This window comes from Rhineura floridana, chromosome 9, assembly GCF_030035675.1.
Source record: "Rhineura floridana isolate rRhiFlo1 chromosome 9, rRhiFlo1.hap2, whole genome shotgun sequence".
NCBI classification, from domain to species: domain Eukaryota; kingdom Metazoa; phylum Chordata; class Lepidosauria; order Squamata; family Rhineuridae; genus Rhineura; species Rhineura floridana.
In genome coordinates, this window is record NC_084488.1 from 35,781,542 (window position 1) to 35,793,030 (window position 11,489).

At 37.9% G+C, this 11,489-nt stretch overlaps 1 protein-coding gene across 3 annotated transcripts in view; it reads left to right on the forward strand.

Moving 5' to 3' along the window:
• ZDHHC2 (zinc finger DHHC-type palmitoyltransferase 2) overlaps positions 1-11,489 on the forward strand; it is a 63,572-nt gene that overhangs the window by 42,881 nt on the left and 9,202 nt on the right. For 2 of the 3 annotated variants that reach the window (XM_061584188.1, XM_061584190.1), the window contains exons 8-13: positions 1,862-1,994; positions 2,099-2,225; positions 2,363-2,455; positions 3,010-3,122; positions 3,385-3,462; positions 3,605-7,104. In XM_061584188.1, the coding sequence (XP_061440172.1) occupies positions 1,862-1,994; positions 2,099-2,225; positions 2,363-2,455; positions 3,010-3,122; positions 3,385-3,425 (507 nt within the window). In that variant the 3' untranslated portion in view covers positions 3,426-3,462; positions 3,605-7,104. Of the gene's footprint in view, positions 1-1,861; positions 1,995-2,098; positions 2,226-2,362; positions 2,456-3,009; positions 3,123-3,384; positions 3,463-3,604; positions 7,105-11,489 lie in introns of those variants that run through there. The other variant, XM_061584189.1, reaches the window with a different exon arrangement.

Sequence of the window (11,489 nt, forward strand, 5' to 3'; positions counted from 1 at the left end):
TTGGGGCCTCAGAGGCATTATGGGAGAATTAAAACGACAGGCCACAACCACTCAGGTTCAGTTCTGAGGTGAGTGTTGTGCCCAGGTAGCTGTGGCCAGCATTTGGATTGACAGAAGCACAAGTGGTAGGCCGTCCTGAGGGCTTATGCCATCAGCGGCTGCCTGACAGTGTTGGCCCCTGAAATCAATCCATAGAGTTGTGCAGTTCTTCAAGTACAGCATATACAAGACTGGCCTTTAAGCTTGGGATCAAATAAATTATTATTGTTGTTGTTGTTGTTGTCTTTATTTATACCCCGCCATTTTTCCAAAACTGGAACTCATGGCAGCTTCCAGATAAAAAATACATATAATTAAAAACATACAAAGTCTACATTAAAATAAGATTAAACTATTTGCAATATTAAAACCATACACACATATAGCTAAAAGAGTTCGTACAAGACTTCTGATTGCATGTGTACAGTGTGTATGTTTTAGCTTTTGTAGATGTTAGTAATCATTTTATTTAAGCATCTCAAAGTATACATGTGTAGACAGATTTTATTTAGTTGTGCTTAGATTCTATTGAAATTAATGTGAAATGTTAGTCACAATTAACAGTTTCCCATTGAAATCAATGGGACAAGTGCAACTGATTTACTGTGGATCCAATTCATAGTCTCAAATTCATATTCAGGTGGCACTTGAATTGGAGAGGTGACAAGTACAGTAGGGCCCCGCTTTACGGCGTTCCGCTGATGCGGCGCCTTTCATTTTCAATTTTAAAGGGTTTTTTTTCCCCTTTTGCGACATTTTGCGCCATTTTCGTGTCATTTTTGTGCGACGTGGCCCATTAAAGTCAGTGGGGTTCCGCTTTACGGCATTTTCTGCTTTACAGCGGGGGTCTGGAATGGAACCCGCTGTATAAGCGGGGCCCTACTGTATGTAGATAACTTTTACGATGTTTGTTAAATATCTTGAAGTCTAGCAGAAAATAAAAAATTACACAGGAAAGGAATGGATCATTACTGAAGCATAGTTCTTACTACAAGCCCGGTAACTATATAATACAAAAACCAGACAGTATTTATTGGTCATGTTACTCTTTCTTACTGAGGCTGTGATCCTAAATACTCTCGTACTCATAGAATATCTGATATATAGATATAGATAAAACAGTTTTGAAAGCAACAAACAGAACTTCACTAAAGCTTGCTCTGGATCCCTATAAGGATTCCGTTAATCACCTAAAAATATATATGAACATAATTGTGATTAACAAAACACAGGTTTTTATTGTATTAACAAAACGTTTCAGCTTCCGCCTTCATCATCTGCTAACGTACAAATGCTGTTACCAAGGTGGCAGTTATAGAGCTTTGAGGATGGAATGCTCAGAGGGCTTCATTTGCAGAAGCTAAGTACTGGTGGTCCTGTCCTCCAGGTTCAGGCCACCACTACTTAGCTTCTGCAAAGGAAGCCCCTCTGAGCATTCCATCCTCAAAGCTCTATAACTGCCACCTTGGTAACAGCATTTGTATGTTATTAGCTGATGAAGGCGGAAGCTGAAACGTTTTGTTAATACAATAAAAACCTGTTTTGTTAATCAAAATTATGTCCATGTATTTTTAGGTGATTATATATATATATATATAATGTACTTGGGGGTGGTGTGTCACTGTGTGTTCCAGTAATTCTATAAACTGCTCCTATCAAATCAGTATTCCTTGTATTTCTTATATAAAGATTGTGCTTTCCAGTTATTTTTGAACAAATGTTAAGGTGTAATATACAATGAAGTCATCTGTGAACTAACAATTTTTAGATTTTGTGTATGTCTGAAAGAGCATACCACCAATTTTTTCTTTCTTCTTTATAGAACGGACTTCCTGATACTCAAGCCAAGTTCCATATTATGTTTTTATTCTTTGCTGCTGCTATGTTTTCAGTCAGCTTATCTTCTCTGTTTGGATATCACTGTTGGCTAGTCAGCAAAAATAAATCAACATTAGGTGAGTAATTACTAGTTTATTTAGTCAATAATCCATGCTATTCCATGAAATGAGTGCACTGCTTTAAATGTGTTAAGAAGCGTGAACATCTCTTCCCTTTTTAGAGGCATTCAGAGCACCAATTTTTCGATATGGAATGGATAAGAATGGGTTTAGCTTGGGCTTCAGCAAAAATCTAAGACAAGTCTTTGGCGATGAGAGAAGATACTGGTTGTTGCCAGTTTTTTCCAGGTAGGTGTCATATTGAGAGAAAACTGGGCCACCTTATATAGTGCAAACCAAACCATGTTTTGAAGCTAACATTGAAGACTTAAAGAGTTTTTAATGCTCCTTGCCTAAGTAGAATGTTGCTTTGTTTTATTTTTCAGCCTAGGTGATGGATGCTCCTTTCCTACCTGCCTTGTTAACCAAGATCCTGAACAAGCTTCTTCTCCTGTTGGACACAGTTCTTCAAACAAAAAGTAAGGCTACATTTCTTGTTAAGTTTCCAGCTTGCCTTTCTATTTTGCCTGTTGCTTGGATGTTGTCATATAAACATTTAAGCGTACATTAGCATAGAACCATTATCACAAAGGAAATTTGGGACATAAAAATAATGCTTATATACAATCCATAGATTCTTGATCGTACATGCAGAAAGAACCATAGATAGCATTCTTCAGCATGATAGTTTAAATCCCACACACACACCCCATATATTTACATGGAGGAGAATAGCTGACTCTTGCCCACTCTCTTCCATCTTATAAGCAGTTGCAAACCTCTAGTTTGCATCTCCCTTGCCCTCCCTATCCTGCACATGCATCAACAGTTCACACTAGCCTGTTCAGGCATTGCTTTTCATCAAACACACCACCAAACAGAAAACACCCAAATATTACTGTTAGAATATTTATAGGATAAAGTATGTGGTTTTTTACAGGATATGTAATGAAATTCCTTGCTCTAATCTGGTGGTTTTCTAATAGAGCAATTATATTTTTGTTGCTCTTCCAACATTCCTGTCATCTAACAGTGAGAATAATCATCATTTTCCTGCTAAACCATTACGAGACTCCCAAAGTCATCTCCTTACTGACTCTCAGTCTTGGACAGAAACCAGTGCAAGTATTGAAAAGAATAAATTGGGTAAGTATTATGTTTTTTATGCTGTTTTAAGGATGCCTTGCTTGTAAGCCTAACTTTTAGTGAAGTGTAAAAAGGGAATGAATTTATGTATATATCAAAGCAAATACTTTATAACGAAAGGAACTCTAATTTAGGAGGTTTGTGTAGCATAATGGTAACAGCAACAGATGTGTCTTGAAGAGACATAGAATTCTGCCGATGAGCCTATTTGGTAAAAAAAGCTGGGGACCACTGCTTCTAAGCATTATTTTGTTTCTCAAAGGTATGAGCAACCCTGCACTAACTATGGAAAATGAAACTTAGTTATGTAAGCAAGAGAGAGAAATCCTGGACCTTCAAAGTAAGTTAATTTTTTCAAAAAGCTTTGGCTCCTTTATAATTAAATTTGTTCCTGTGTATTGTTCTGTGGTTCATGATTTGCATGACAGTCATTAATACAGTAATTGTTTTTCAAACTGGTGTGCTTTAATGCTTTGTTGTAGTTAAGAATTGTTGATGAGAGGATGAGGGATTCCTCAACAACATCAGCATCCATCAACCAGCTCTTCCAATCCATTGCTGCGTGGGCGTGCCAGAAGATATTTCAAGACCTAATTTAGCTGTCTCTTATTATCACTTGAAATCTAAGAATCCTTGTCATCTCTTACATGTGTAAAAATGTTTTGGTTAACACAAATTATTGTTAAAATACAAAAGGAAAGTCTTGAAAATTATATGTTGGGAAAGCAGGAAGTCTTTACTTTAGACGTACAGGACAACACCCAGCCCTTTGCAGATTATAGGGGTACTCTTTGTATTGGCATTGATAGCTCAGGTGAGTGTATGCTATTTGCATATTACCTGGATGTGCTCATGCAGCAATTCTTGAATCTTTAAGTCATCATTATCCATGGGGATATATTCTCAACTTTTATCAATTGATGTAGGTGGTTTGGTTGGATATAAAGATTGGACCATATTTTGATTCTTACCTTCAGCTGAGTTAGCCACACAAATTTAAACTAACCTCAGATAGGTTGGATAAGTTTGGAAAGTTTTGTTTGATTCAACATAATTGCTCCCTTCCCCCACCTCCTTATAGAAGGATCACATTATAGCTAGGTATAATTTCTCTTAATTCATACCGGAGAAGCAAATCAGAACAGAACTTCACACTCAGTATATGTATGTGTAAGTTAAGGGCATGCAGTTCAAACATGCTCAGAGCAAAGTTTTGTGAAACTATAAATGTGTGATTGTTTACTTATTCAGTTATTCAACCTTATTAGAAGTGTTTGATGTTAATATTTCTTGGGAATGCTAGACTTGAAAAGCTTAACCTAAGTTTGTGGCTTTAAGAAGCTCCATTTTAGTTATATGACTTTTTCTCTATTTGATATACCATCCTTGAATTGCTGCATTCCTCATCATTACCCTGATTATTTTCATACGAGAAGAGGTGTATTATCATGTAGCAGATATACTCAAACTAATTACTGTGATTCTGACTACACTCTGTATTAAAAAGCCAAGTGGGTTGGCAGAAACACATTTTATTTTAAATGAGACTAACAGTTGTCTAGGCTTTCAGGATGGCTTTTGTAGGATCAATTTAACAACTAACTTAAGATTTTTCAGAAATTTCTGAAGCCAAGGAAATTGTAGTTTCACAAATATCCTTTTATCAGTGCCTTTGCATGCGTGATCTGTCAGATGAAGTTATATACATTTAATGTATCACATAAAATACATTATGCTGTTTACATAAAATAGGTGGTCATATTTAATTCTAAGATGGTTCATAGAAGTTGATTATATTAGCAGAGAAACAAAAAAAATCTCACTTGAGGGTACAGTTGTGAAACAAAATCAGTTTGGTAGTCGGATATTTTTTATATAGACACAGTACAATATATATCTGGCACCATGACTTACTCCACAGCTGCAGTAGTACCAGGTATAAACGTTTTTCAAAAGCATGGAGATACTTAAGAGTCCAATTCCTGAGTACATTACTGTTAATTTTCTTAATGTTCCAGAAAACCATCATTTCCTACTCTGCAGCCTAGAATGTAAACTTTGATGATTACTTCCAAATTATTCTCCTGTGTAAATAAGGTTCTCTTAAAGTGCAATGGTATGATGTCTCTGACATCATTGTAGTTATAATGGAAAGGTCTTTTCCCGCCAACATTTTAATCCAAATGAGTCGTTGCAGGTTCAGTCACCAAAAGTGCCAGAATATGATCCTAACAGATACGATATTTGAGAACTTTGTATGCTAGGCATTTTGCAGTCACTAGTTTCCATAGCGTAATGTTCTATTTGCTTTGTATCTTGATTCAAAGTGGTTAGAGGAATCTTAGGGGCAGAATAGGAAAGAGTAGTACTAGCTTAATCATAATGCACATTGTGATGTGTATTCTTGTTATGCAGGGCTTTGTTTGATACTTACCAGCATTCTTTAAAATGTGTATAAAATGAAGGGAAAAACTTAAAAGAAGCTGAAATTCAGCTCTCATGTAACATATCTTATAGTATTTTCAGTAAATTTCAGAATATCAGAGGACATTTTAAATATGGCTCTTATCACTGCTTCATGGAAAAGAAGGCTGATGTCTGCGTCCGATGGCACTAAACATACCTTCTGAGCAGATGGGATTCATGCAAAATATAGAGCCAGACTGATGGCTTTGACTGCATTATCATGATGCAGTTTTCTCAGCTAATCCAGATGTCAGACATTTTAAGAGTAGAATGGAGTTAGGGATGGCTCTTACACACTTCAGCCCTGATCATATTATCTTGAATGTAAATGCCATTGATATCTGTGAGCGATGGGATTTACAAGGAAAGTATATGGGATTAGGGAAGTAGCAGCAGTGGGATGGCATAGATAGTGGTGATGTAGGAGAAGTGTTTTACAGAAGCTCTATGACTTCTTGCTTCTGGAAAGCCATATGGGAGAAAGGAATCTGTTCTATCACTCCATCACCATCTGCACCTGGAAGACTAAATCTTTGATTGACTAGGACTGTCAGCTGATTAAAGAAATCTTAATCAATTAATTGTGTGAGTTTCAGTTGACTGATCAACTTAATCTATTGGTTAAATTTGCATAAACTTGTATCTGGGTAAAAACAATAATATTGAAGGAACAAACATGCTTGCTTTGTTTTTAGATGATGCAGGCATTGTCTCAGAGGTACTCCCTCCAACGTATGACAAAAGGGAAATACCTCTTAAGATGTTGCTTATTGTCTGACGTTTGTATAAGTACTTACGATAAAAAGGTTTTTTTTTTAAAAAAATTAGCTGCCCTATTTAGCAGAGGACGTTGTTAGGCAATTTAAAAAGTTGATTGTTTTGATTAACTGAGCTATTAAACTTTGCAGCCCTATGAAAACATTTTGCTTATGTGCCTAGGATATAAAATATTCCTTGAAAATAGTCTCATAGTTCAGATTCTATTATTATAGCATATTTGGAGTTACTTTACTTTATTAAACAAAGAATTAATACATCCACTCCCAGTTTAGAAACTACTGGTCAGCACATAGTAGTCCTTTTCTTCAGTATTAATCGTTTTTACTGAATGTAAACAGTCTTAGTTAAGCATTCACAGTATGCAGCTATTACACCTGTATGGAATACAGAGTGTAAGTAGATATGCTTCTAGTAAAAGTATATGCAGCTGCAGTGCTAGTGTACTATTCTTGCACTATATGATTATGCCATTCTGACACTGCTCTTATAGAGTAGCTAGTTCATCCCATGTGTCCAAATTTCATATGAAGTTTGTTTTCCACCCACGAATGTGTTTACATGTGAGTATGTGCTGGAGATCAATGATGTGAGACACAGGAACGCCTATAATCTTCCAAGAGCATGGGAGATTGCTGCTAGGTAATAGCAATGATCTGTTACCTCACCTGTTAATGCTTACACAAATGTACTCAATGAGCACTGGGGTGTGCTTGTACAAATAAATGTTCTGAACTAATCTTTAAATGACTCTTAAGCATAGCTAAACTGATTGTGTTATACTAGCATTATCCACTTAGATTTACAGCATAATTCAGTTTCAAAACAGCAGAAAGAGGGTGGGATGCTCAAATGACTCACACTTACCAGATCACTGATACATACCAGGCTTTTACACAAGTCCTTAAACTTACAAAGATTTTAAGTGTTGCTGAGTTTTTTGTTTATTGGCACCATTAACTTGTTTTAGTCTCTGACCTAGTTACCATAGGAATCTAGAAATTTCACATAGGTGCCAGATAGAGTAGTTGGACTCACCTCCAGGGGCCCATTACTGATCCAATATAGAAATAGACTGCTGAGGGAGGGAAGGAGCACTCTGACACCCCTCTAGAAACCTGCTGCATTTCAACACTGGGCACGAATGAGAGGAAGGACCTTGGGCTGCTAGCAGAGACACAGAGCACTTTATCCCTCCTCTGGTAGTCTGCTGCTGTGTTTCTGTAATATAAATGCAGGAGAAGCCGTGCCCTGTGCATCAAACATAGAAACCAAGCAGACACACCAGTACTAGCTCTGTCTCTTTGCTGCCAGCCTTCTGATTGTACATCGAGCACAAAAACACATAAAATGATATCCAGTTGTCATACTCAGGAATGGACCTATTGAAATCAATGGACTTAATTTCTTAAATCCATTATTCCAATGGCTCTACTCCAAGCATGACTAACATTGGATAGCACCCATGGGAAAGGGGCAGCTATCCAGACCTTTGCCACGAGGCCATTTGGTTTCCATTAGGAGCATAAAAGGTAAAGCTATGTCCTGTTCAGCCAGCACACAAAGCAAGCAGGCTGGCAGAAGAGGCAAGGAGTGCTTGTTTCTAGCTTGCAAAATATTTTACTAGTGTGCTTTTTACTCGTAAGAGGAGCTGGCAAAGGAAGGAAAGTGTGCTCTATCCATACTCAGTAAGAAGAAGAGCTCCATGTCCTTATGCTTATTTGTCAAGAGAATGTTTAGACTTCTATTTACGGACTATGACTTGTGCTCCAAAGCCTAAAACATTTGACAGAATTGCAGATCTCTCACACACAGCACCTGAAATGACAGAGAATACAAAATGTACAAGTTGAGTGATAAGCTCTATAATGCTATAAATTACTGTTTTTTCAAATTGGTAACAAAATACTAATTTTAAAATACAGGGACTTTTTATAAATCCTGTGTAAGGAGGACTTGAATGCTGAACTAAGATCTTTGGGATTGAGATGTTTCTACTGCTTTAGTGTAGCCTGCAGTATTACAACAGCTTTTAAAATTACTGTTCTCATTAACTACAACTCCCATCATGCCCAGCTGTGATGATATGGTAGGTGTGGTCCAATGGATATCTGGAGAGGCACAGGTTTCTCATCCCTGCTATAGAAGAAACTCAGTTTTGAATTACTGTTATTTTGAACTTGTCGGGCAACAGTCTATAGGGTAGAATTAGTTCTTGCACCTTTTAAGCATTGTCATCAGTGCCAAGACCACCACTTTGGGAGTTAGATATTACTATAACTAATGTACCAGAAACAGTAATGATTGGGACTCTTACAATTTGCACATGTGAAAATTCTTTAGTTTTAAAAACTTGAGAAAAAGGATTTGAGTCTTGGTGCTAAAGTTGCTAAACTAAAGAAAAATATTAAATCTTGCAAAAACAAATCCTGTTTCTTTGCAAAGTCTACAAGCTAACAAACCACACCAAGAAAGATGTAACTTTAAAAAACAAGACCTGCCACTGAAAACTACACAGTTCACACACATTTAGGATCAGAGGCAAAATATTTGAATGAGTGAAAGCTTCTTATTAGTACATCTTAACTGTACTTACTACTGGTCATCTTAACATTCTAAAATAACAGATGTATAACTGGTAACAGATTGAATGCAATAGTGGGGAATAATGAAAGCAATTCTATTCTACCCCACAGGAGTTAGCTTCAGTGATTTCACTGGTTACTCTATAGTTACAACATTACTTTATGTGACTAACAGGTACATGTTTGCTTCTAGAATGGCCAGGTTAATTATTGTACAGAGTGACTTACAATTTAGCCTTTTGGAATACTCAGGGTATTGTGATTGGACAAACTTTCCTTCATCTATAAAAGGAATCAATTTTTGAGGACACAGATGACATTTCATAATGTACGTTTTACTGGTAGTTTGCTCCTCTTCCTGCTTCATTTCTTCATTAATGTTGGCAAGACCTTTGAAGCAGAATGATGAGCCCTAGCTTCCAAACACTCTGCTCCACAACTGCTTTGAACAGGATCATTTCTGTAATGAAAACACATTCCCAATGTTTGCCTGAGTACATGTTGCTAAGAAGTAACAAGTGTACATATAACTACAAGTCTTTCAGAGAAGAGCTTCTTGCTTTGCTTTTGTTTGTAATATGTAAAGCAGTATTATGTATTTTTGTATCCTATCCTGCTGCTGGAAAAAAAATTAAAACCTTTAAGAGACAAATGACTTCAAGTCAGACTTTGAATTTGGGCATTGGGAAGTGCATGTGGACCAATTCAAGTAGTGGTACTGAAAATGCTTTACTAATGTGGCTGGCATACTGAATATGCATTATATACACCTGGTGCAAGATTTATTAACTGTTCCTGCATAGCACTTTTTCCCCTGCCCAACACAGACTTTGATCAGCCTACTGCTAGCATTTGGCCTCCAACAAGTTTCCCAAAAGGGAATGCTGCCCTTGACGTCAAACTCATCGCCCACTCTTGACATAGAACTTAGTAAGTATATCAGCAACTGAAGCTCCTAGGAATCCCGACTGGTCCATCCATATTTACTCATCCAGAGCAAGTGGTGTATGAAGGAGTGGTTGTGACACTGAGACTAGCCGCTAGTCCATGATGGCATGGAAGGTGTCTGGCCCTGGCCCTGGCCCACCTACTTGGCCATGCTGGCTCAGCTGATGGGTGCTGTAGTCCAACATGTGGAGGGCCACAAGTTCCCCATCCCTGCAGTATCAGCAAAGTAGGTATGGTTAAGGTTACTGGTAGAGGGGCCATATGCAGCAAAGATCAATTATGTTTCAAGGATCCACTTTAAATACCTAGTTTTCATAAACATCTGCTGACATGAATACCTAGGCACTCCTATTTCAGGCTGCAAGTGTGTCAGAGAGGAAAGCTCTAGCCTAACTTTCTTTGCAATATCCTTGATTTTCATGTGTAGTGTTGTTGTTGTTTTTTAAAATGTGTTAGGGAGGCATGTTATCACAGTTCCCACAGGCAATCTGCAGTGATACAATCCAGGCACTGGTTTACCTCATCTGCTCTTCATCCTGCACGAACACACTTCTGTCAGCAACCAAACTCCATTAATTCGCCATGCAAAATGAAAAGAAAGCTTTCACCTTAAAGGTCCACATGGTACAGTTCAGGTGGCCAGACTCATGGCAATTTGGTAAACATTAAAAACATAGATACCCAATCTGCACATTATAATAGGAGTGGGGGAACGCTGCAAGGCATGCACACATTAGTTGGGCCTCAGCCCTAATAGGTACTGGTAAACATAGATCCTGGGGCCAGTTCTTAACCAAGGCACCTTTCTGTCTACAGGTGATTAACCTGCAATAATGCTATGAATGAGATATTACAAATGTCGCCACCACAGGTTTCTTGTTCACAGATCACCAGTAGCAAACAATTGCAATGTATCTCTCCCACAAGGCCTTCTCAGTGCTCAAAGAGAAAACACCACTTGCATAATACAAGCTGGTACGTGCAAACTGTTGCCACTATCTTGTTCTTGACTATTTTTTTTTAAAAAGACATTAAGTTCAGTCAAGAGAAACAGTATTAGGGCCAGATTATTGCTACAGAATGGAAAGGATCATAAAACCCAGTACTTTATTAGGGCAGAAATGGCCTAGTCCAGGGATGAGGGATCCATGGCAGTCCAGACGTTAGACTCCAACTCCCATCAGCCCAGCCAGCATGGGCAATAGTCAGGGATTAAGACAGTTGTAGTCTAGGCCACAAGTTCCCCATTCTAGCCCTAGCCTTATGCTATGTTTTGACATGCTCACCTATTCTCCAAGGATGATAACCCTTAACACCCATTCCACTGTTTATTGCTGAGCTGCACATGCAGCAGAATCAGCTCTTAACTACAGGCTGCCACCTAGAAGCTTAACATGCTCTACTGCAGGGCAACAAGTGTAAAGCTACTGTGGTTATGGTACCTGCAGCAGGCTTTGCTTATGAATAGGGTGTACTGGGGGCAACAAAACAGCAGAATTAAATCTATTGTAGGTAAGAAATAGAAAATGGATTAACTGGGTACACAGACATGCCAGCAAAAGGTTTCAAAACAAAACCACAAGTCTGTAGA